The following is a 26,039-nucleotide window of genomic DNA, read 5'->3' on the forward strand; positions in this document are numbered from 1 at the left end:
CGATAAGGCCATGATTTTTATTAATTTACATCTTGTTTATAAAAGTTGGACAAATCACAAGGAGAGGGGGAAAATATATGATCTCACAAAGCCTTCGCTACAACCAGCGATTTAGCTTATGTACAATTCGAATTGATGAATCACAGAATCGTGATAGATCAATTCGACATGTGTGCATAAAAATTGCATGCACCGGTCATGCCGGTAATATTTGGGCCTCCCCCGTGTGGTTTGCCACAACAAAAATGTTAAAGTTAGACTTACAGGCATGTAGTGTCAGCACAGCGAATGCTTACTACCGGGGCAGGCAGTTGCATGGGATAACTGAACAATATCCACAGTCCAATCGCTAAAGGAACTGATATTCTCCTTTACAAGCTATCCAGCTGCGACGAAAGACAACCAACACTCAACCGCAGCAAAGCCTCCGTCAACATACACAACTACGTACCAGGTACCGGTACGGTGTATCGGTACAGCGTGAAAAAAAAAGTATTAAAAAAAACACAGAACAAAACAAACCACTGGCGCGCGCTATTTGCCGCTACTTCCGGGTAATAGTCTTTACTTAATCAGTTTTTTTTATATGAGATAATGGAAAATCCATATTTTTAGGGAGAATGGTGGAATGAGAAATAGTATTGATTAAATAATCAATCTAATTATGTAATTATTTTGGTTTAAGTAAGTTTTTGTTAGGAATGCCTCTAAAATATTAAAGTAAACAAACCTCTGAATCGTATAGTGTCTCTTATTTTAGACTATTTTCAGACACATGTGCAGAAAGATAGGTAGCGCGCATGTATCATAGAGATGTATACTAATTACACATCTCTATGGCATGTATACATCGGCTCTCGCTAGCTTGCGACGCCCTGAGTCTCGGCCAAAACTCCTTTCAATTCCTGTAATGTAAACTATGCGCCTACGGCAGCTGCATCATTGGCCATTTTCTGGGTTTTGACTGTGCTGAGACTTGTACTTGTAGCAGTTCCAAATGTTTTCCTAATGCAGCTGAAGCTTGCATGTGGATTTAATGCTTAACAAAATCAACGATCAAAATAGGTCTATTTGCGTGTGCTGAGAATTGGTGAGCAGGTGAGTTTTATTTTTAATTGTTATTCTTGTTATTCGATAAGAGTAGACTTTGGAACTCCCTCCCCAAAGCACAGTTAATTGCACCTCTATACACATCTTGAAACAAGAGGATGAGTGAACAGACCCAGCTCCGTTAATAACGGTGGTTGTTTTTACTTGCACGCTGTAAGCAATTTTTTATCGGATAATGTACATACACTTGCACGCTGCACTTCACCAGTCATGCCAGTACGACAATTCACCAGACGGTGGACTGTACTGTTTCCAGAACTAGAAGAAGAAGAAGTTGCATGTCTTGAGTCTTGACAATATGCTTGACTTTAATTTATTTTGCCTGATGGTGATGTCAATTGTCATGAATTTATTTTAGCCTAGAATAGATCATTTCTCATGTTTCATGTCACTTGACCAAGTTGCTGTTTCAGATTTACTAGTTCAATATTATTAAATTACATTGCTCTCAGAATGGAAAAGAAGGATAAATGAAGGATAGCTGCCCTGAAGATACCTCGAGCGAAGTTCGTGTAGGCTCCACTCCACTTTGCACTTCACTACCGCTACACTACACTCCATCTACCCGAACTTCGAGACCGTGGGAAATATAAAATTCATGCAACATCACAATCTTTAAAAACAATTAAAACTAGTAATATTCTTACTTTACACAAAGTTTCACTTCTTTTCCATGCTTCTAACAGTCTCAAAATGGGTGATTTAGAGCCAACATGAAGTTCCTCACACGTATAAAAATAATTCGCCGCTGATTTCAAAACATCGCATGCACGCGAGGGTCCAGTTCGGGTAGGTGGAGTGGAGCCTACACGAACTTCGCTCGAGGTAACCTGAAGATAGAGATGATAAGGGGTGCAGGTGAGATCTCAGAAAGAAAAAACGGTCAGAAGAATTTTATTTAATTTTCCATTTGAATTAGGGACAGATTAAAAGTTGTACTTAGAGCTGGAGGTGATGACGATGGAAGAGAGGGTGTAAGTTAAAGAAGTTTTTTGTTATGAAGTTGTTATGTATGTACTTTGTATGGATAAGTTTTTTTAATGTATTATGTCTTTATTCTTTATGTCACGGTGCACTCATCTCAAGCACTGCTTACAGAGTTGCTACCTCCATTGTTCTTGTTAAATTTTTGAAATTGTATTTATGCTTTTATATTTGGAAATAAATGTTGAATTGAATTGAAGATGAAGAAGATAGAAGAACAGTGCCAAGTCAACAACAATGGCAAGGGCATGAAGGACGTACATTCGACAACTAAACAAGAAAGGAATTAAATTGAGGAGAACCTACATGTGATGTAGGCCTACTGTAGGTCCTACAATATAATTCTCAAATAGATTACATCTACTTCTAGCCAGAATTAAATTTATTTGGAGGGTGTATCTGACTGACCATTTGTCTGTAGATTTGCTGTTATAAGAAAAGCCATCCTTTTAAAGTGAACCGCCCCTCCCCCTTGCAATGAGAGGCAGTTAAATAATATTAATAGATCCTTTCTGGATTCAGAAGTTAGAACCCTTTTCTGAACTTGTCACTAAATTTTGCAAAATGAAGTTGATTTTTTTTTTTTGCCCTGGCTCCATATTTATGAAATTCTCCAGCTTGTTAATGGTCTATGGAATTTGAGCTTAAAATTAATTCAAGGCAATAGCCTAGTCATCTCTTGAGTATGGACATTCATCACTTTGATATCAATATCAATATCAAAGTGCATCCACTTTCCAGATAAGCAATTAATATCAAGGACCATTATCCGGGGGGGGGGCACTCAAATACATTGGGGTTACAGGGACGTGCTACTTCGATAAACTCCTTTTTCAGTTCTCTAGATACGCCGAATGACAAGAGTTCTCTTCAGAAGCCGCCCCACCCCCCTCACAAGACCCGTTACTAAACATCTCCGTTCCCCAGCCCTGCCTAAATTGTCCAGCGTAAACACCGCAAAGGTAGCTGCACGCACAGCTTTATAGATCCCTCCATACCACGCGTGCCTAGTGCTACTACCAAACTCAGCAATTGCAGACACGGCTACATTACAAGGGTTAGTTTTTACCTACTGAAATATTTACTTTTGTTATTTCATTTTCTTAGTAAACTTTTAGAGTTTTCCTATATTTCCCGCCAGCATCCACAAAAATATTTTATTTTGATTTATTCCTTTAATATTTGTTTATTACCTCAAACATTTGTAGTTATTAATGTGATTTTTTTATTTATTCCAGAACAGTGTTTATCAACAATTGAAGTATGGAAATGACAGAGGATGAAATACCTCTTCCATCATCATCACCTGTATCACCACGGCAACCAGGAGGAGAAGAACCACTCTCTCACCTGGATGCGATGGCTATCGTGCGGAAGGAACTTGGTGAGGTCCTCGATGATCCCCTTCTGGAAGATCTTCCCCAGGATGTTTGTGTGGAAGAGGTGAACCTCCAAATTGCTCTGGAGTATGGTCAGGCCATGACAGTGATCGTCAGAAGAGCTGATGGTGATCTTATGCGTAAGCAAGGTCTTTGATTCATTTTGAACGTCCAGCAATCCATGAAAATACAAATATCTTGATGTTGCTTTTATTAAAAAACCTGACCAGATTGTTCCACAGGCAAGAATTTGACTCCTATGCTTTTAAAAACCAAGTACAAATTGATGTATAAGAGCATTCCAAGTATACATTTTACACAAAATCACCACGCACTTGGACACAATTTCTGAATTATGGTGAAACAATTGATTTATATTAGATCATAAATTTGAAGATTAGCAAGTCATTATCTTTGGTGTTCCTCAGTACATCCCTTATATATAGCTTGTACATGTAGTCGTAGTGTATTCATTTTTCATAACTTTCTGCTTGTCCAACATTGCCAAAGTTTTCAGTTCTGTATATTGCTCATGCTTCTTGAGAAAACTATGGCAGATTTCTGAATTTTTATATGCAAAACAAGTGGAAAGACACAATATCCGTAAGATGAGAATCTTTCTGAAAGGTGGGCTACTAGCACATTCAATAGAAGCGTTTACTGTATTCCAGAAATAATCTTTGCTCACACTGTTGCCTTTAGGTTTGTGAATTGAATTTTAGAAAGAAAATGGGTTTTTTAAAGAGGGTTGAAACTATTTGGAGATGCTTTACATTGACCTGTCAAGTCAGATAGTTTGGACCCAACATCGAGAATTGAGAGCTTTTGATGAGAACTTTAGCAAAAAGTGTCTCTTTTCATCTTCTTTTTCAATTTATATTTTGCAAGGTATGCTATCATTCTTCTTGCTTATTTTTTTTTTCATGATAGCTGTAGTGGTAATGCAGACTGCAACTGTTCAGGATTTGAAGAGTGCCATCAAGAGGTACTTCGAGCTCAAGCAGAATCGAGAGGAAATCAAAAAGAGAATAAGCTGGTAAGATCAGAAATTTGACAATTCAATACTATTAATTTCGCAGATATTTTCAATAATATGATTTATATATTTTTACAGCTTTCATGTCTGTGTTTACACGCTAATTATAATTATACTTCTGTGTATTAAAGCGCTTCATACCTACTTTATCAGAAGTCTCTAAGCACAGCATAATTACCCTGGCTTTGGCAGAGCAGCTTTTATGCACCCTGCGTTTCAAAGAATAAATTCCTGCCAGATTCCTGTTTACCACATCTAGGTTGAGTGCAGCACATTATGGATCAGAAAATTGAGATTTGAACTCAAATTCCTTTGTTTTAATGCCTAGAAGCTAATCCACTAGGCCACAATGCTCCACTTTACTCTATTTAGAAAAACAAGTTCGCTGGTCCATCAATAAAGGGCACGTTTTCTGTTTTCTTGTAAATCTGGTTTCTAAGTGAAGCATCAGATACATGTCCGTAGAATTTACTTTTCCTATTATGAGTGAGTGTTGTTCTTTATGTCTATATTCACTGGACAAATATTTTGAAATCTTGTTCAGTTTAAACTCTGGTTTAAAGTTATATGGTGTAACTATGGATAGCCAGTTGTAACACTAATCTTTAACATTAAAAGTTAATTTCAAGAATAGTGTTAATTCATATTTATTTAGCATGATGTAAAACCGTGTACTTTTAATTTAATTGTGGTTTTTATATGGCAGCAATGGGCCACTTTTCATCATTTTATGATGGCAAAATCAGGCCAAAAGAACAATCTAAAAAAAGGAAAAAAATTATTACATTTGCTGATCAATCAATTCATTCCTAACTTTCTTGGAATAATAGCTTAAATAGTTTATTTTTCACCATTAAAGCATGGGGGAAAGAACAGATTAAACAGTGAACATACAATGTAAACCAAATTTAGAGATTTTCGGCTTCCCATAATTTTAGCACAGAGTTAGACCATGGCTTAAATCAAACTGGACTACAGAATATGGGCATATGCCTTTTAAAATGATTCACTTGATATCATATATCATTCTTTCTCTCTTCCTCTCTTTGTAAGGCGGTATGTCTGGAGGAGTTATTATCTTTGCTTTGAAGGTGAGAAGCTGACTGATGATTACAAGAAACTGAGAGAGTGAGTATTCTACTTTTTTACGGAACAAATGATCTGTGCCTAAACTTCTTTCATTTTTCTTGTTTCACTGCTCACTTACATACAACATTGGTATTACTATGCCCATTTAAAATAAACCAAGATTTATCTATACAGGAAACAGTGGGCTTAGAAACGCCTGTATTAAGCATGTCATTAATGTTTTGTATCATTTAAAAATTCTTTTCTTTCGCATCTCAATAAAATTCTGAATGAGTTCATTAATCTTTGATAATTTATGTGAAGGACGATAGGCTGTTTCATGATATGTTGTCTCCAATATAAACGGTTGTGAGTTAATCACATTTTACCGAAATAACATTGATTCTCAGCTAGAGGATCGATTGCAGGTTATATTGACTGCCAACTTGTCATTGATAACAAAGCTTTGTGGAAATGGGCTGGTATTCAATTAAATAATTGAATACTTGAATGATGATTTTAATATTTCAACCTTAGCACATGATTCTATAATTTATCTAACTCATGGATTGGGCAATTTTACTTTACTTTTAAAATATCAGACACCTTTTAAGGAAAATTGAGCCAAATATTATGAGGTTCTTGATCAGCTGAATATGGATTTTGTCATGGTCCTTCATGAGTGATTGGTGTGACCTGCTGATTACTCATTATTTAGATATTTAGATATTTGATAGCATTTATTCCATTCATCATAAAAAACATTATTATGACCAAGGTCAAACTTACGTGTACAAAAGAGATGTACATTTACTCTAATATTATGATGTTGATGGGAAAAATGGCGGCTTGACAACAATCTTAGGTCGCTGTCATCTAAAAATGAAAAGAATAACAAAATGCCCCACTTTTTACATTTCTTGTAATTAGACCAATTAACATGATATTTTTCTTTTGGCCTTGAGTGTTAAAGGCATTACTTCACTCAGATATAATAACATTCCCATCTCCCTTTCTCCCCCCCACCTACAGCTATGGAATCAGGAACAGGGAGGTGGTAACCTTCGTCAAGAGGCTGCATTCTAAAGGAGGTGGCTACTGATCATATCAGGACCATGCCAAAGGCTTCCAATAGCAGAGAGTCCGAAGCGCAGCCATGGCCTAAACAGATGATCATATCAGTGTCATGATCAGGTTCTAGTAGCAGAGAGTCTGAAGCGCATCTATGACTAACCTAAATGGTTGATCGTATTAGGATCATGCCAAATGGTTCCAATAGCAGAGAGTCCGAAGCGCAGCCATGGCCTAAACAGATGATCATATCAGTGTCATGATCAGGTTCCAGTAGCAGAGAGTCTGAAGCGCATCTATGACTAACCTAAATGGTTGATCGTATTAGGATCATGCCAAATGGTTCCAATAGCAGAGAGTCCGAAGCGCAGCCATGGCCTAAACAGATGATCATATCAGTGTCATGATCAGGTTCCAGTAGCAGAGAGTCTGAAGCGCATCTATGACTAACCTAAATGGTTGATCGTATTAGGATCATGCCAAATGGTTCCAATAGCAGAGAGTCCGAAGCGCAGCCATTGCCTAAACAGATGATCATATCAGTGTCATGATCAGGTTCCAGTAGCAGAGAGTCTGAAGCGCATCTATGACTAACCTAAATGGTTGATCGTATTAGGATCATGCCAAAGGGTTCCAATAGCAGAGAGTCCGAAGCGCAGCCATGGCCTAAACTGATGATCAGGTTCCAGTAGCAGAGAGTCTGAAGCGCATCTATGACTAACCTAAATGGTTGATCGTATCAGGATCATGCCAATGGGTTCCAATTGTGGAGAGTCTAAAGTGCAGTCATTGCCTGAACAGTTTATCATATTAGGATCATACTGAAGGGTTCCAATAGCAGAGAGTCGAGGAAGCACAGCAGTAGTCTGAATGGTTGATCGTATCAGGATCATGCCGAAGGGTTCCAATAGCAGAGGGTTTGAGGAAGCGCAACAGTGGTCTAATTAACGGTTGATCGTATCAAGATCATGCTAAAGGTTCCAATAGCAGAGGTTTTCAAGAAGTGCAGACAGAACAGTCAATCATATCACGATCATGCAGAAGGGTTCCAATAGTAGAAAACCAAAGCACAACTATGGCCTGAACAGTTGATCACATCAGTATTATTCTGAAAGGTTCCAATAGCAGACAGTCGAAGTAAGTGCAGCCAATGTCTTTACAGAAGTGTCATCAAAGAAATGGCTCAAGATCAAGTGCCACCCTTCTGCATGGATGAACCTACATCTTCTTGTATTTTCTTGTATATCTTCTTGGCCATGCCGGGAGCCAGAGGAATTTCTCAGATGAAAGCCGATTCTTCAAGCCTTGATCATTGTAGTTTCTCATGCATTCAAGATTTAAAACTCCCCTCTGTGATGAGAAATAGTGCATCTTATCATGTTGTCTAATGAGAAAGACATTTTTGACATGGCGATTTTGGACATGAAAATGAGAAGTGCCAAAACTGAAACGCTTAAATACAGACTTTATCTACCAAAACAAAGCATATTTATGTATATCACAATCCAAAGTCTTGTATAACAATTTAATGTTTAGTTGATCACATGCATAAAGTGAGAGCAAATTGTTCACCCATGTTGCGTAAATGAACATTGTAGAATTTGGTACATGTATACCGCAAATTTACAATCTTGTGGAATTTTTGCTGAGGGTCCTGTCTGCATTTTCAAGACATTTTCTCCCTTTTTAATGCCATTTTGTAGCTGTTCTAAAATTGGCAAGAAAACAGTGAACTTTTTTCCTTTCAGATTTCTAAATAGGGATTAGTATAGTAGCTTCATAGCTCACTGTGATAAATGTTAAAAGGGAGGTAGCAAAATAGCAATTAATTCACTGACTCCTATTCATACACAACATCAAACATTTGCAGCTTTAATTGTGGCTAGCTTGCGTGTATGAATAGAGTATATTATTATGGTATAGTAGCAGCCGTTCACCGTGGTCTCAAAATAAATGCTCACATAGACTGCTTGAGTAGGCTTTGTTTAAAGATAAAAAATCAAATCTAGGAGGTAAACTCTTACTTGCTTAACACAAATATTTTCAGTACCATTTTACAGTTAAAAAATTATACTGAAACAAAGGTAAAGTTTGTTGCTTAAGGGTCATTCCATGGGGTTGGGGCAACAAGATCGTGTGATGTCCATGTAACAGTGGTATCAGCTTTTTCATTTCACAGAGATCAGTTCAAATGGGGTTTAGTTTTGATGTGTTAATTTAAAGATGATGTCCAATCATAGTAATTCAGTTTGAAATTGGGGATGTTTAATGGTTTTGCTGCAAAACAAATACAAAGTTTTACCACTGTTACATGGACATCACATTGGCATAACATAGGCAATAAATTTGCAGGTGTGAATCTGTCATATATCATGATGCTTGAGAAGTAAAACTTGGTGAGACCCCATTTATTTTTGCTGGTAATTTTATACATACATTTGCCTTCTTTTCATGAGACACGGTTTTGGAGTTCTGGTATGTCACAAAAATTTCCTCCCGTGCAATGACCCTTAAGTAAGAGAGATATGGATTTATTGTGTTTCACATAGCATAGTAGGCCTACTAGCTGCATTCATTTGTGACAAAAAGAAATATTGGATATTATCTGGTGAAAAAAAGCTCAATATTTGTAAGATTTGACACATACATTGGTGTGAAGAAATGCATTCTCAACCAATCTTTATGCTTAAGATTTTTATTGAACAATATTTTAATATAAGAGTACTTTGACAATTTTTATTTAAAAATGTATCATTTTATGAAATCTATTTGATCAAAATACAGGTATACATGTATTTGTCTGCTATATTTTCATTCACGAAATTATATTCCTTGATTATTAAATTTGAAGAAAAAGGATCACTTATTTTATTTTTAGATATATGTTGGATGGGTACTTGGATAGTATTTTGACAAATACTGTGTACAAATTATTAATTTTGATTTGACCCAACAATCACTACAGCTTAAAATGTACAAATTTTACAAAAAGTGCATTTTATCCATTATACATTTATATTGTTAAAATATTTCAAAGTTAATCCTTATAATCATACAATTGTTTTTCAATAAAACTGACTATTTGCCCTACTGGGTAATTATTGATACTAATAATCATTTATAATTTTTATAAAGCATTCACATTACATTTTACATAAGTTGTCCTTCTTCACTTTTCAGAGCATAAGAATTGGATGAAACATTGGACTATAAATCTACAAATAACACACAAAAAAGAAAGTTCCCACTAAATCAAATAGAATAACTTTTAAAGTATCTCATCATAAAGTGTTTCAATACTTATTAACATCTGTGTAATAATGATAATAATCCATTAAGTCATGCCTGAGTTGGCACATATTAAAGGCTAATTTCATTCTAAGTTAACAAGAAAAAATGCTGTCATACTTAATTAAATAACTTTGAAGTTTGAAAATTCATTTTTGCATGTCTTGCCATTTATTTCAATGTGCGCTCACTCATGCTATCAAAGTTATTTCTCGTGTTTCTACAAAAACTGAATTTGAATTCATTGAATTCTACATTCTTCCTGAAAGACATAATATTGTTCTGTGCTCTGTATAACAGATTCCACTATAACCCAAGCCATCTTTGACAGAGTAAGCATATGGTCATCAACTATATTTGGTTAATAGTTGAACTCATGGAACAGTCTTTGTTTCATTTCTCCCACCTGTGCATTGAAATGAAAAGAACATTGAAAAATTGTTAGACATCGTATATTGTTTCTTATATATTCAGGGTAAAGTATTTTCTCTATTTTTCACAAGCTGGCCAGAGTTTTACCATGATATTTCCTTATTGTTTCTTTTGCTTATACCATAATCAGCTTTTTTTACAATGAAAATGTGAAAAATTGTCAGATAGACATAGAATTAAATGATATCTGAAAGAAGCTAGAGATGGTGTAATGTAAGTGATTAATTACAAGAAAGAAATTTATACATAGAAACACAACTTCTACCACCCCCCCCCCTTCCAATAAAAGGAGGATAAAGTATGAGATGCTTTATATCACATAATATTTAGTCGTAAGATATTTAGCAAATTGTTAAATTAATGCTACTGGAAGATTATAATTAATTTGGTATGGTAAAATACTGCCTGAAAACAAATAATTCTATATAAAGATTTTGTGAATAATTAAAATATTTTTTCTTGTAAACAGTGTAAATATGTTCACTGAAAATGATCGAAATTTTCTGCAACAGTATTAAGTAGAATTAGTACTGAATTTGATGTACAATATTGAGATTTAGTTAAATTTATTGTTTAAACTATGATAATGACATTATTTGGGGCTAACCTCGATTAGCATCTTGCTATTATGTTAGCTCCAATTACCAAATGTTTTGTTTATATGTGATGTACTATTCCTTGTAATTGTACCTGACAGTGATATTTGGTAAGAAATTCAATTCAATTCAATATTTCAGAAGACTAGTATAGTCATCTCAGCATACTGGGAATGAGATAGTGTTATTACAAAATTGTTTTGGCGACATTAGAAATTGTATTTGAAGCCATTTAAAGTAAATATTGAAAAAAGATAGCACTGGATTAAATCATTGGTAGTCTAATAATGTCATTGTATACCCACCTCTTCCGGAAAGTGGTTGCCTCTCATTTGAGGGACCCTTTGCCTTCTGGAACCGCTTCTACGAATGGGGCCCCCACCCTGGTGGTACATGGGTGCCTATTGAGATAGGAACAGTGAGAAGAATTTCATAGGGGAATGGACGATTATAGCGTATATCACATATGCAAGGATTTCTATGAAATTCAATAACTTTTGGAATTTTAAAAATGCTTTGACAAGCAGACAGGTAGGCGTACTGATAATAAAGGGGAAAGATAGTGTGTGAGAGAGAGGGGGTGGGGAGAAGCAAGGAAAAAGAACACGCGTATAGACTCGAGATTAAGTGAGAGGGGGAGGGTTGAGTAAAGAAAAAGAAAATATATAGACGCAGATGCGAGATTAGGTGGGGGAGGTTGAGCTAGGATAAAGAAGAAAATGGTGTATAAAACGCGAGATTAGAGAGAGAGGGGAAGGAGGAGGTGTGAGCAAGGAAGCGAAATATTGTATGGACGAGATATTGAGTGAGAGAGAGGGGTGAGAAAAGAAAAGAAGGAAATCGTGTATGGACGCAAGATTGGGTGACAAGGGGTGAGCAAAGAAAAAGAAGGAAATCGTGTATGGATGCGAGATTGGGTGAGAAAGGGTGAGCAAAGAAAAAGAAGGAAATCGTGTATGGACGCGAGATTGAGTGAGAAAGACAGAGAGGATGGGCTAGAGTAAAGAAAGTTTTGAGTGTGTGAGGGAGGGGAGGGGTGAGTAAAGAAAAGAAGAACATTTTGTGAAGATGGGAGATTAAGTGAATGAGAGAGAGAGACAGACAGAAGGAGTGAGTAAAGAAAAAGAAGAAAATCAAATTCGAAGATTATGTGAGAGAGGGGGAGGTTAACAAGGAAATTGGACATCAGATAAGTGACGGAGAGGGTTGAGCAAAAAAATAATCTTGTATGGATGCGAGATTGAGTGAAATTGATTAATGTCCCTACTTTCAGGGACATTACAAAAGAAAAAAAAGGGGGGGGGGGAGACTGCACTCAATTTCATTCAAGTATGAAAATAAGAGTTAAATATTTAATTTTTCTGAATTTAATTCGTCTCTATCATGTTCATCGGTAAATGGACATTATAATAATAATAATCCGCTTTTATATAGCGCTTAATACATCGGAACGACGTGTCTAAGCGCTTTACAGACATTATTATTACCCCGGTCATCGGATTCAATCAGTCATTCCCGCACACAATGTGTGCACATCCTCCACTCCCTGGGGAGTATTCCAATCAGTCGCCGGTGAGGCGCACACAGTACTGGACAAGCTACAATGACTTTCACATCCTACCGGGTACCCATTTAGCACCTGGGTCGAGAGTGGCAAACTGTGGATTAACGCCTTGCCAAAGGACGCCAGACCGTGGTGGGATTCAAACACACGACCCTCTGTTTACAAGGCGAGAGTCAGAACCACTACACCACGGCTCCTCCTCCTATTACAGATAACGAATATGAAAATGAAAAAATATGATACGTAGTAGTAATAGAGATTAAATAAGGACAAGTGATAATAAATTACCGAATCTGGAGCATAGTCTCCTATGAATTGTGGACCTGGGACTATTGTTCCCTGGTGATAAGCATGCACTGGTCTCTGTTCATAGCTTGGTGGTAACTGCTTTAATTGAAAACAACAATAATAATTGAATAAAAGAATTGACAGACGTATTTTGAATCAATAACCTGTACCCCCCAAAAAAAAGAAATGCCAAGGGCATGTTTTTCAAATTCCTTAGAGGTTTAATTCAACAATTCTTGAACTTATTATTTCATCATCTTTCCATTAAAAAAACATAATTGCAGCTTCGAGCATATCCACAGATATATTTGTCGTTCAATTGAAAACGTTGGGCTAATCTTTAAATTCGGTGGTTTAAATCATGGCATGTTCAAAGCAGCTAGGGCTGAGATCAGCTGTATTTGAGACTAATTTTTCATAGTTGAAGTAAAAAAAAAAGATAGAAAGAAGTAGAAAAAGAAAGAAAGGAAGAGAAAGTCATGAATATTTGATTTGGTGATTGTTTCTCAAAACACTTCATAGTGAAAATACCTTGAACCTAATTGTATTAAGATGCATTCTTAATACACGTTCAAATAACAGTGAATATATACTTCTAACAGATTCGAAAATGTCATTTGTGTTTGTTGCAGAAACACAATAAACAACTTCAATATCATGGTTGAATAGAAGCATATTGAGCGAAATATTTTGAAATGGTATATTTCCAATACTCCTTTGCATTAGAGAGAAAAATGTACTCTGATTTTTCATAAAATTCTATCACAACCTCTCCTTACCTCTCCAGCATATTTCAACGGTTCAGGTTGACGGCTACCACGGAACCGAGGCCCTTTTGGCACTCGCCTTGGTTGTAAATACCGGTCAACATGATCCTGTCAGTGGACAAACATGAGAAAGGGGAAAAGGAGAAGAAGAAGCGGAGGAAGAAGTAGAGAGGGGAAGAATGAAATGAAGGAGTGGAAAGGGGAGAAGAGTGAGGAGGAAGGAGGTGGTGGTGGACGAAGAGGACGAGAAGAAAAATGAGAGGAAGCAAGAATAAGGAGGAGGAGGAGGAAAAGAAGAGGAAGAAGAAAAAGAAGATGAAGGAGGAGGAGGAGAAGAGGAAGAAGAAGAAGTAGAAGAAGAAGGAGGAGGGGGAGAAGAAGAAGAAGGGAGAGGAGAAGAAGAAGAAAAAAAATAAGAAGGAAAAAAGAAGAAGTTGTTTGTTGTTGTTTCGCAAGAAAATTAAAATTCCATGCGACACATGATAGATAACCCCAAAAGCCAAGTACTATACCCGTCCCGCACCCTTCGAGGAACGTGTGTATGTGTATATAATTTACTATCTATCAGAAGCGAAAGTTTCCTGTATACCATTAGTTTTGTTTAATTAGCCCCCCCCCCCCCATCTCTCTCTGTATCCCCTTTCTCTCTTCCACTTAATCTTGACGCCTCAGCTATTTTATTTCATTAATTGATTTTCTGAAACTTTGAATAAATCAACAAAGAAAATAAAATAAACAAGGTACATAACAAAATATTTGATTTGAACCAAAGAGATATTAAAAAAAAACGTCTATAATGAAGCAAAACAATGAGCAGAGTTGTATTTTCTATGACATGTCGATCAAAAAAAATTGCAGGGGTTGCCATTATTATATAAGCTTTGCTTGACTGTTTGACATCCATGGAAAACAATTCAAGAATTATATATTATATATCAAATCAATTGTCTTAAAGTAAGAGTACAGGTGCGTTATGGGTGGTGGGGGTTGAGGAGGGGGCAAGTGCTTTGTTCTTTCAATGCACTTTTAGATTTTGATTCTTGTTTTTTTTTCCTGTTCCGAAACTATGTGTCAATGATTCAGTACATGATAATTAAAAGAACCGAACAGTTTTCATTCAATTCAGCTAGTGAACATCAATTATTCAGTAGTAATTTCAATAACTTTTTTTAAAAGGAGAAACTAATCTTAACCGTTTGAGTGATTCGGCATATGAAACTAACGAACAAATTGGGAGAGAATTGACTATATAATTGATGTTTATTAAAACAGTAATCACCCCAAAATCGAACCCTGTGGCACTTCACAATCAAAGAAGGACAAAGGACATTTATACATATAGAGATGTACTTATGTTTATATTTATTGACAGATGTAGCTTTTTAGACCATGACCAAGCAATTCCCCGTAGCCGTAATGTGTAGTAAAATATTATGGCCAATAGCGTCAAAGGGCTTATAGGTCCATGAATACATCGATTATATGATTTATTTTGGTGTATACCGTATATCTAGTGCCCTTAGCAGTTGCTGAACAGTGAGCTTTTAATTTCTGTAATGCCTCACTCCTGCTGTCGTGCGATCCGTTGCAAACGTCACGATTGGCCTTTCGTAACTGATCGTGAAAATTTTGGACCATTCAAAAAATTTCTACGATCAATACGAGTGCCACGACTGATGTGATATGACCTGATACGATTATACGTCACGATTAAGAGGACAGTCGTGGTGCGAATCGTGAAAGTGGGAACTAGGTATAACAGAAATCGAGGGAAACCAGATTATAAACGTGATTGCTACATACCCTCACTCGGCGCCATCTTGGAGCAGGTTGTGGAAGCATCAAGATTTGCGGAGACAGTTGTGGTGGTGGTGGTTGGGGTAGGGGTGGCGAAAGTGGTGGTAGAGGAGGTTCTTCAGTCTCGTAGTAACCTGGTGGGCGTTCTCTACGATGCGGAGGTGAACTCCGTGGGATCATGTGTTGGTGGGGACGAGGCAGGATCATGGGTTGGGGAGCCGGGGCTGGTTTAGGGGCTGGCTGTGCGGGTTGTAGGAAAAGGGGATCCTCGTGCAGAAAGGAGGGGCCTTCCGATGGGGGCGGAGTGGGCGGTCTGGTTGGTCGAGGATCCGGTTCATTGGGTATTTCTGTTATGGTTGGCCGGGTACGACGAGGTGGCGGCCGGTAGTATTCTTCATCCTAGCATTCATGAAATACAAATATCGAATGCAGGTGATCCCTAATATGAATTTCGGTCGTTTTTTGTGTTCGCTCTAACATGGAATAATTGAGAATAGTTATGATTCAACATTTGAAAGGGTACTATCTTTTGTTTTACTCCATCATCCCCAAAATATACATCTCCTTCATCGTTGAGATCAATAGGAAATGGAGAGGGACATTTGAAAGATTTACAGCAGAGTCTTCAAGCTCAAGTGCAGACGACAAATAGCTTGAAGATTTTTTGAATAACCGTTCCACTTCAAAAAAATGAAGTAGGCCTATTCATTTCAGTGACTAATTTTAGTGTTGGACATTCTTCACTGGGTTTCATTTTCTTGTATGGTTAAACCTATATATACAGAACGGAGGGGGATCAAAATCTTGCGCCATTTTCGTCGTTGTATAGAGAGATTGTTATATAGTTGTTGTCATCCATATGGCATAAATCCTCAATAATATGTATTTTAGATTACGTTCTGAATTGATCCGAAGGTCTCAACCTCAAAATTAGATCTCCCCATCGGGTTGTATCCTAAATAAATGGATAGCTAATTTAGATTCAACCCTTAATTACATCAAATCTTGAAATTTGTTTTAGTGATCTATTGATATAGGCCCTACTACAAATGGATAAGTTTTGTATTTGAAAAAATTAATCGTGATTAAACTATTTGGAGTAAACTTTGCAGTAGTATTCTAGTACAGTTCTTTAGGTAGGCTAGGCTAACTATAAAATTCAACAGTTTGTTTGAGTATCAACACACTTTGAAAGGATTGCCAGATGAAGAAGTCACGTGATTGTTTTTTTTTCTCACCATCGGCAGCATGAGCAGGGGTCTAGGTTCCCTTTTCATCAATTTCTCCTCATCATAGAGCATGCCCGACCTAGCACCCATCAACCACAGACAGCAACAACAGACGACGAGGAGAACCAGAATAAATCCCATCACACCAAGTAAGATCCCGATGATAGCACCGGTGCTTAGTTGTTGAGTTGCTTGATGAACGATAATAGAATTATGCAAAATTTAGCAACGTCGTTCAAAGGTTCCAGAAGAAATATTTCAAAATCATTAAAATTACAACAGCAGTATATAGCAGCAACAACGACAAAACTATCAAAGAACCACATGTAATACTAGCGGGCATATAGGACCTATGCATGAACAAATATATTGATTTGATTTGATTTTCCCACTTCAATAATAAAAAAAAAGTACATAAACATTTGCAATAAAAGTAACATTTAAAAGCACATAATAATCAAATTGTCAAATGTACATTGAAATTATTGGCGTGTTCATTACATCGGTAAAACACGTCTTTGTTTTTTTGTGCACTATGTTATTTGTTTGATTACTTTTACAATTCTGCTCCATTTAGTTAAACTTTTCTTGTCATTAAATGCAATATCCAAATAAAAGGCTTGATGTCACCGAATCGTGATCACATTGAACATGTTGAAGCTAGAGTTTCAAAATAATTAAATTTTACTAAGATCACATAATTATTATTGCCACCTTATATCATCCTTAATTCAAGTGACGTGGTCTCAATGTAAAATCACACCCTGAGATGTTAGAATAATGATTTACACCCTCGAGTAAGAACATAACACCAAACTGTGTAAAAATAAGGAACAAAGGTGTCATAATAAAACACATGGGTGTTAACCTAACACCTTAGATTTTGAGAAAGGAGTATGGTGTGACCCTTTATGTAATCTTAACCCGTTAGCCCTACAATTTTTATGTGTGCAGAAGAAGTGCCATTTATCAGGTGTTTAATTGAAATGGATACAATATTATATTCAAATCAATTTAGCATGGCCCATACAATATCTAATTTTCTCGACTGACGTACACGCTCAACAAGATTGATTATGGAGTAATTTCCATATTGATTGTGCATGTAGAAAATACAATTTTCCTCCTTTATCAGTCATAATTTATATCTTATTTTGAGAATGACTTAATCGTGTTTATTTTTGGTATATGAAATTCCTTGAAGTTGAAATATAATGAGTGAAGATTAAAATTATAGTTGCTAACGATCACTGAATACAAATATTATATTTCAACATATCATTAGAGTAGATAGGAATTAGTCCTACACAGAATTTTTTAGAGTATATATCTCCTAAAATCATGTAACATAAACACGAACAGCTTTATATTACACAGCCTTGACGTATGTGGCACCACACGAAGAACATCAGAATGGAAACCAAATAAATGGATATCCGTATTGAACGAATTTGGAATAATGTTTTTTTTAAAGTAAAGGGCGAATAAATATTAAACTTACTTGTCGTATCCTCACATTGTGCTCCTGTAAATCCGGACTGGCAACTGTTATGAAAATATGAACAAATTCAACAAAATAAAAATAAACTTCCATCCAATCGATGATTCACTTTTTAAGATAGAGTACAGTGTAGATTGTAAGTTAGTTGTAGTAATGGTAGAAGTAGTTGTAGTAGTAGTTGTAGTAGTATAGTAGTAGTAGAAGTAGTAGTAGTGTTGGTAGTAGTAGTAGTAGTATTATTATTAGTAGTAGTAGTATACCAAATAAATAAAAAATAAATAAATAGTAGTAGTAATAGTTGTTGTAATTGTAGTAGTACAATAGTATAGTTGCACTAGTAATAGACAGTAGTTGTAGTAGTAGTAGTAGTAGTCGTCGTAGTAGTAGGAGTAGTAATAGAAGTAGTAGTAGTAGTAGTGGTGGTGGTGGTGGTAGTAGTAGTAGTAGTAGAAGTAGTAGTAGTAACAGCAGCAGCAGTAGTAGTAGTAGCAGTAGTAGTTGTTGTTGTTTTAGTCAAAGTAGTAGTGGTAGGAGTAGTAGTAGTATTAGTAGTAGTAGTAGTAGTTGTAGTATACCAAATAAATAAAAAATAAATAAATAGTAATAGTTGTTGTAATTGTAGTAGTACAATAGTAGTAGTTGTTGTAGTAGTAGTTGCACTAGTAATAGACAGTAGTTGTAGTAGTAGTAGTAGTCGTAGTAGTAGGAGTAGTAGTAGTAATAGAAGTAGTAGTAGTAGTAGTGGTGGTGGTGGTGGTGGTGGTAGTAGTAGTAGTAGTAGAAGTAGTAGTAGTAGTAACAGCAGCAGCAGCAGTAGTAGTATTAGCAGTAGTAGTTGTTGTTGTTTTAGTTGAAGTAGTAGTGGTAGTAGTAGTAGTAGAAGTAGTAGTAATAGTAATTATCTAAGGTAGATGTAAAGTTACTAATGAATTTTCAATCAAATTGTTATTAAAATGTTTTATTTAAAAAGTAAATGGCAGGATACACAAAAACAAAAATGTCATCGGACCAACGGACAAACATCAGAGGCATTAATGTCCTAAACAAGAAATAAAAGAAGCATGAAAATAAATGAAGGACGTCCTGGACTTGGTATGAATTTAAAAAAAGATGAATGTTTTTAATAAGATGTATATACCTGCAACTGAAGGAATACGTGTCTGTTAAGATGTTACAAGTTCCTCCATTGCGACAGTAGCCAACTGGACATACCTCTGCATTGAAACAAAATGAAAGAACCACAAACACAGTCGTCACGAGGTATGATCAAATCTGTAATAAAGTGGATGTAAGTTTGGCCCTACCCTCCCCCTTAAAGCTATTCATTGTAATTTTTCAATATTTTTATTGAATTTTATTGCTCATTTGCACCCTCATAAAAGAGTGTGTCATGAAAAACCACAATTTGGGGGAAAGATGTTAATATTTATGTGTAAAAGTCACAATATAAATGTCTAAATATAAATTTTCAGGTGTATAACTTACCAACAGTTTCACCTATGCCTCCAGTCAACATTAGGAAAAGATCAGTTTGAGCAAGCTCCCTTGTCGCTTCCTGAACGGTTGCGTTGAAGGCAGTTTCTATGTCGTTTAAGTTAACTTGGGTGAAGCGATCAAATGTAAGAGTATATGGGACTATGATGCTTCCTTCTTGAAGTGGCAGGAGACGTGCCATTCGGAAAAAACTCATACTCCCAAATGTAGCAGTAAACTGAGATAACAAAACGTTGGATTTAAAAGTTTCAATCCACGGATGATCGTGACATTCCTGCTAAAAATGTACTCCTTGTGATGATTTTCGGATGATAATAATAGTAATTATATTTTGATAATAATAATAATTATTATTTTGTTTGTTGGATATGGAAATGAAATGAAATATGATAATCATGAATTACACATAACCATAGTGGTAGTAGCAAAAATCATCTTTTATCAACGTACTTTTAAAATTTCATATAGGTCTAATGATCTTCGCACACTTTGATCTTGTTCCCTTATATCTAATCAGATCACTAATCAGGTCATTAGCAATCATAAATGAGCCAAGATTGAAGTTAATCCCTACCATTGATAACAATTATGCTAATATGGTAATGAGATCTTGGGTAGATATTAAGTAACTGATGAATATTAAATTGATTATTATTTTGTTGACAATAATGAGAGTTTTCATTATATTTACCATATTACTTCATACTTTCATCATCAGCAGCAGCATCATGAGTAAGGTAATCGTTATTATCATCATTAGTATCTTCATATGACTTATACAACCTTGGCACGACACATTATATTAATAGCCATATCATTATAATATGCAATTTAAATATACTTAACCTTTAACATACAACTCTAATATCTCATTCAATATAAGAAAGCATAGATACAACTTTTTTGGATATTTGAATTAATCTGGAAGACCTAATAAAAGTATAGACCTTATAATGGGAAGAGAATATGCAGCATAATTTTTTTTTAACAAGTGCAAACCTAGTTACGAAGAATGCGTATAGCATTTTCATTTATTTGAATGCAGGATAAAAGAGCATTGCCGATTAAATGCGTTGGTCATGGACACAGGTGCCGCGGCCGGGGATCGAACCCCGTACCTTCCATGTATAGTCAGGCGCCTTGGAGTCTTAGACCACTCGGCCGCGGCACCTGCACAGATAATGATATTATCCATACGATGGCTGACATTCATTCAACGATATCAATTATATACAAATAATAAACGAATGAATGAGAAATGCAATTTTGTCGATGTTCTAAAAAAAAATCAAGAGTATTTCTATGTCAGATTTCATTTCGAAAATTAAAATATGGATTTTCATTTTCATCATGGGCAGAAATCCCAGGGGGACAGGGGGGACACCCCCTACCCAAAATAGTAGGAGGACACAATATCAAATGTCCCCCCTACTATTTTCGGTCTTTTATGATGGAAAGAAAATAATTGAAATAAAACATGTATTTATAGGACGAGATGACCTTACATATTGGGTGGTAACTTTTTTTTGCTTGTCAAACTTTCCAGCCCCTGGTCTTTCTACCTTTGCAGACAGATTTCCGCCCTTGATTTTCATACTCACATAAGTATAGATTCTCTCCAGTAAACTTTGGTAACTTTGGCTGTTGGGATCTGAGCAGCATGATGCAAAGTCAACGCCAGCAATAGATGGTAGTATACTCCTGAGAGTGAACTCACCCCGGAATTCCCTCACGTCTACAAAATATCAAATCATGCAAGAGTATCAGGACGATCGACGCCAGGGAATTTCGAATGGAGGAGCAAGATGATCTAACATGGGAAGTTATTTTTTTCTTGATTGCACAGAAGAGTTTATAAAGAGATATTCGACCCGGTGTATTCTTTTGATAACGTTTTCCCCCTCTTTTTGTTATCGTATTCTGCTCTTTTCCTGCACCAAACCTTGAAGAAAAAAAATCCTGATCGACTACCTCTGTAGCTTCTCCCTTAAAACATGTAAACGTCTACGTAATATGTTAAATAAATAAATAGGTTTCAATCGATTTAACCAATGCAACAAGACAAATAAACGAATCGTGAAAAGAATTCATGCAAAGTTGTCGATGGGAGCAGAAAATATGTTTTCTTAATGCCACAAAAATATCCAAACAATATCTTATGTCAAGGTTTGATTTATTATGTAATAGTTTGTCCCCCCCCCCCCCCCCTATTCAAAACTTGGAAAGGTGAGAGAAGGCCTCATATCAACCATTTTATCATGCGATTAATTAGATGAAATTCATACGCTGTAAAAACTGCGGTGTTTAAACTGACACCAGGGCCCTGTAACCCAAAGATTAACGATTAATCGCTAAATGAAACGGCTTATCAAGATCATCGTTGCATGTGCATTTTGTTTCAGTAGACTGACGAAGATCCAATGATATTTGTTCTTTCAAAATAGCGATTGATCGCTAACCTTTGTGTTACGGGGCCCGGTTGTTGTCCCTAGAGGATTACACCCTAAAGTGTTAAAATTACACCCTAGAGATTGAGCATAACACCAATGAGTATAAAGTAGTATCCAAATGTGCCGTAATGACACCTTAGGAGTTGAACGATCCCAAATTTAACACGGGATTAAACTGACTGGTGTGGACTATGTACACTAATAGACACCACATTTCTTGTTGTGTGGTGATCACGTTACCTCTAACTACCACGTTGTAAGATCCAAGATAAACTTACCCAGATCAAAGCTTTCTGGTAAAATAACATTTCCACTGTCAAAGCTAACTCGGTTCTCCAGTGCATTGTAAAATATATCCTCGATGTCCCCTTTATTGTAGTGAGAATCCGGAGCGAAGTAAAGTGTAAAGCTAGCACGGAGGTTGCTGTCCGAGACGATCACTGAGCTTGACACCTCAACATCTACAAAATCTTCAGGAGCAAGATTTGTTGTCCGAAATAATGACACCAGCTGTAAATGTATAGAATCATATATTATTCAGTTTTGTCCAAAGGAACATTGGAGTTGTACTTGATATTAGGTGATTCAGATTTTTACAACCGTACGCATGTACATACATATTTTCTATCACACCCTCACACACACACACAGGAAGAGGAATGTATATATTAGCTAAAATACAAAGCAGATGCAGACTAATGGTTTATTTTACTATCATATTAAGCTCTTCGTAAATTTTCTGCCCGAATTTTTTTTTAGCGTTTCCTTTTGAAGAAAAGGTTTCTCTGGGATGTTAACTATCAAATACAATATGTAATGTAATCCCAATTTAGTCTTAAATAGGTTTGATTCTATATATGCATATTTATTTCCCTTTTTAAGTAAAAGAAAACGAATCTTACATCTGCTTGCAGTGTTTCCTCTGCTGTCGGTTGATCGGTAAAGACTCCATTCCCTCGGATCTGATCAAGTGTCACTGAGCCTCTGATAGTTATCAAATCTGAAATCATCAGAACAAATAAAAGAATTACGACTCTCTCGTGGACAGATGTGACCATATTTAAAATCAACAATCATTTTCTCAATTGCGCAAAGTTGATGGAAAAAAGTTCCATATTGTCGCTTTTAAAAGCTCAACTGCGATACAAATTTTATACCAAAGTCTTAACAGTTAGCGCCATTTATAATACATATTACTTATCAGCCTCATGAAATGATGTTCATTGAGTCAAACAAGACGGGTGTGTCATATTATTTTAACACCTATTTGAGGGGGTTGTCACAATAAAAGGTGAAGGCTTGGGAACCGGCAGGGTTGGCATAATACATGATGTTCGTAAAAGGTTGCAAGAAAGTTCTTAAACAGTTTTCCTTTTCAGAAACAGTACTAGTATTTGTTGTCGCAGAGAAATTGTGAACATTTTGCCACTAACAATTCCTAGCGATTGAAAATGATTGGAAGACAATGTCGCTGAGGATATTTTCATTCCTGTATGCATGTTTAACATTGATGACATAACATTTCCTAGAGTGTGCAGAGCTAGAATGTCAGTTTCATAATTAAAAGCATGACGACCAATCAAAGCAGCATGAACGAACCTGCTGTCTGGACGGTGACGGTGAATGGACATGGATTCGCTGCTTCATTTCCAGATGGATCTTTGGCCGAGTAAACTACCTGGGTCGTCTGACCAGTTGTGAAGAGCGAGCCTGATGCTGGGTTACTAAAGACGGTGACTGTCCCGGAGTTATCTGTGGCTGTCGCCTCCTCTGTCCAGGAAACTGGAATCTGACTCGTTTGTGATCGGGCGTAAGCAATTATGTCATCAGGACAACTGGTGATAGTTGGTGGCTCAGGGTCTTAGAATATAAATTTAGATGAAAATATATAAAACTAACTAATGCTTTTGGAATTTATCACTTCTGTTGTTATCTCTTGTGCAGTCCCGCCCGATGAAAACACAAAAGCGATCAACTTTTCTGGGGGAAAAAATATTGATCTCACATTTTTATGTTGACATATTGATTAAACTCCCATTCCACAGAGAGCAAGAGCGATGCGAGACCTCTGAAAGGCCATGGAACTTGCTTGATCTTACAATGGTCTTTCAATGACCCCTCAATGATCGTTGAAGTCTTACACGATTCTGTACCGATCTTTCAATGGCCTTCGTTGTTTTCATGGAATCCAAAACTTTTGAAATGGCTCAAAACAGTATTTCACCTGTCTTTCAGGAAAAAGGTCTTTCAGCGGTGTCTTATTGAGCTTTCAAAGGTCTTTTTTGACTTTTCATAATCTTTCAACAATCTCTCAAAGTTTTGCAGAGATCACTAAAAGACTGGCATGGGATATCCTTAAAAGACCAAACTAGGTCCATGGAACATCGATTCGGCGCCCCTTAGTAAAACATCAATTCGTGCCCAAATGTCGAACATATAAATTCGACCCCCTAAGTAAAACATCAACTCGACACCCTAAGGTCAAACATCGATTCGGCGCCTCCATAGGTTGAAGATCAATTCGGCGTTCCATATGTCGAACATCGATTCGGCGCCCCTAAGTAAAACAAATTCGGTCCCCCTTCCATGTCCAAAATCAATTCGGCGCCCTTAGGTAAAACATCAGTTTGGCGCCCCTAGGTCGAACATCAATTCGACGCCCCCTTCCCTTTCCTTCCCCTTTTTTATCTTTCTCCTCTTCAATTTCCCTCCTTTTCTCCCCTTTTCTTTTCCTCTCTTTTTTACTTATTTTTCTGCACCCCCTTTTCGTCTACTGGGGGGTGGGGGGGGGGGGGGGCCTCGAAAGCATCCCCCCCCCGAATACGCGCATGCGGCATTCCCCAGAGAATTTCCATTAGCTTTGTGACTGCTGAGAGACCTCGCCAATATTCTGTCTTAGTACAGGTTGGTTCTTTACATTTTGAGACCTATTTCTTACAGACGTACACGGATTATCTGTCTGGTACAGGGGCCGCGGAAGCGGGGGGGGGGGGGGGACCTGGGGGGGCTTCAGCCCCCCACTTTTTTTTCCAAAACCATGTACAAAAACGCAAAAATTACTATACGATTGTGATTTTTTGCATGGTCAGCCCCCCCCCCCCACTTTGAAAACCGTTCCGCGGCCCCTGTATATCATACTGTTTGAACTGAAATTCATTGAGAGTTAATTTTCTATAAAGTTCGAGTGAAACACCAAAATTCAAATAGTTAGAATCAATTCTAGCATGTCTTGAGTGAAAATATGTATTTCAAAACAAAACCAATTACAATTCACTATATGTATTGTACCCTGTTTTTTAAGAGATGTGGAAAAATGGAATTTGAATTTGAACTCTTCCTTTTTGTCTTTGTAATAATCCCTCGAGAGCTATAGAACTAACGCATCCACACCCACATGCGCACTTACAGGCACACAACCCACGCACCCTCTCACACACACCCACACACAAATTCAACTGACCGTTCACTTCGACCTGAAACTCGCATGTTGCTACATTGCCTCTGCTGTCTGTGGCCCTGTATTGGATGACATATATTCCTATGGCTAGAACATCACCAGGGTTGATGTCTGATTGCACAGCGAGGGGACCGTCTGCCGTATCGGTTGCCGTGATGTCATCCCAGGTGACAGCGGCGGAAGCGGCTCCAGTCGGGGTCGAGAAAACCAGTGAACCGTTTGGACAGTTTAAGATTTCAGGAACCTCCGAATCGACTGTGAATGAAAATAATCGTTTAATGTAATCACTGTAACTATATTACCAAGGAGTTTTAACCCTTTTATCTAATCTTTTTTTTTTGATGGATGGGGGACTTCAATTTGTTGTATTTGAAATGTGATCTGTCTAGGGAAATATATTGTTGAAAGAATCAAATAAATAAATAGGATATTGAACATGTTTGAACGTGAAAAGACAGATGTCACCATTTTATTTTCATCTCTAGGAATAGCCTATATATTCTTTCAAATTACTGAATATTGTTTTGG

The 26,039-nt window shown here is 36.7% G+C and overlaps 2 protein-coding genes across 8 annotated transcripts in view; one reads left to right on the forward strand and one right to left on the reverse strand.

Moving 5' to 3' along the window:
* Positions 1-769: 769 nt before the first annotated feature.
* LOC129260468 (U11/U12 small nuclear ribonucleoprotein 25 kDa protein-like) lies at positions 770-11,221 on the forward strand. Of its 6 annotated transcripts, none has more exons than XM_064099639.1 (5): positions 770-1,098; positions 3,333-3,622; positions 4,404-4,509; positions 5,563-5,637; positions 6,610-8,564. In XM_064099639.1, exons 2-5 carry the CDS (start codon positions 3,358-3,360, stop codon positions 6,677-6,679), a joined length of 516 nt encoding a protein of 171 aa, XP_063955709.1. In that variant the 5' UTR covers positions 770-1,098; positions 3,333-3,357; the 3' UTR covers positions 6,680-8,564. The 6 variants fall into 6 exon arrangements, with proteins under 6 accessions (XP_063955709.1, XP_063955723.1, XP_063955732.1 ...); XM_064099653.1 differs by having other exon boundaries at positions 780-1,098; positions 3,333-3,613; positions 6,610-11,221; XM_064099662.1 differs by having other exon boundaries at positions 901-1,098; positions 3,338-3,613.
* LOC129260455 (hyalin-like) overlaps positions 9,044-26,039 on the reverse strand; it is a 38,466-nt gene continuing 21,470 nt past the window's right edge. The window contains exons 12-25 of one of the 2 annotated variants that reach the window (XM_054898434.2): positions 25,515-25,766; positions 23,654-23,914; positions 22,957-23,054; positions 22,333-22,564; positions 21,206-21,339; positions 19,596-19,821; positions 19,249-19,324; positions 18,111-18,154; positions 16,619-16,800; positions 15,387-15,779; positions 13,596-13,691; positions 12,817-12,912; positions 11,270-11,365; positions 9,044-10,342 (exon numbers count right to left, since the gene is read on the reverse strand). In XM_054898434.2, coding sequence (XP_054754409.2) covers positions 10,298-10,342; positions 11,270-11,365; positions 12,817-12,912; positions 13,596-13,691; positions 15,387-15,779; positions 16,619-16,800; positions 18,111-18,154; positions 19,249-19,324; positions 19,596-19,821; positions 21,206-21,339; positions 22,333-22,564; positions 22,957-23,054; positions 23,654-23,914; positions 25,515-25,766 — 2,231 coding nt within the window. In that variant the 3' untranslated portion in view covers positions 9,044-10,297. Of the gene's footprint in view, positions 10,343-11,269; positions 11,366-12,816; positions 12,916-13,595; positions 13,692-15,386; positions 15,780-16,618; positions 16,801-18,110; positions 18,155-19,248; positions 19,325-19,595; positions 19,822-21,205; positions 21,340-22,332; positions 22,565-22,956; positions 23,055-23,653; positions 23,915-25,514; positions 25,767-26,039 lie in introns of both variants that reach the window. The other variant, XM_064099626.1, reaches the window with a different exon arrangement.

Source organism: Lytechinus pictus, chromosome 1 (assembly GCF_037042905.1).
Source record: "Lytechinus pictus isolate F3 Inbred chromosome 1, Lp3.0, whole genome shotgun sequence".
NCBI lineage: Eukaryota > Metazoa > Echinodermata > Echinoidea > Temnopleuroida > Toxopneustidae > Lytechinus > Lytechinus pictus.

Coding starts and splice junctions, on each gene's coding strand:
- LOC129260468 (XM_064099639.1), top strand. CDS start 3,358: ATGGAAATGACAGAGGATGAAATACCTCTTCCATCATCATCACCTGTA. Junction 3,623..4,403: donor TGATCTTATGCGTAAGCAAG/GTCTTTGATTCA, acceptor TTTTCATGATAG/CTGTAGTGGTAATGCAGACT. Junction 5,638..6,609: donor GATTACAAGAAACTGAGAGA/GTGAGTATTCTA, acceptor CCCCACCTACAG/CTATGGAATCAGGAACAGGG.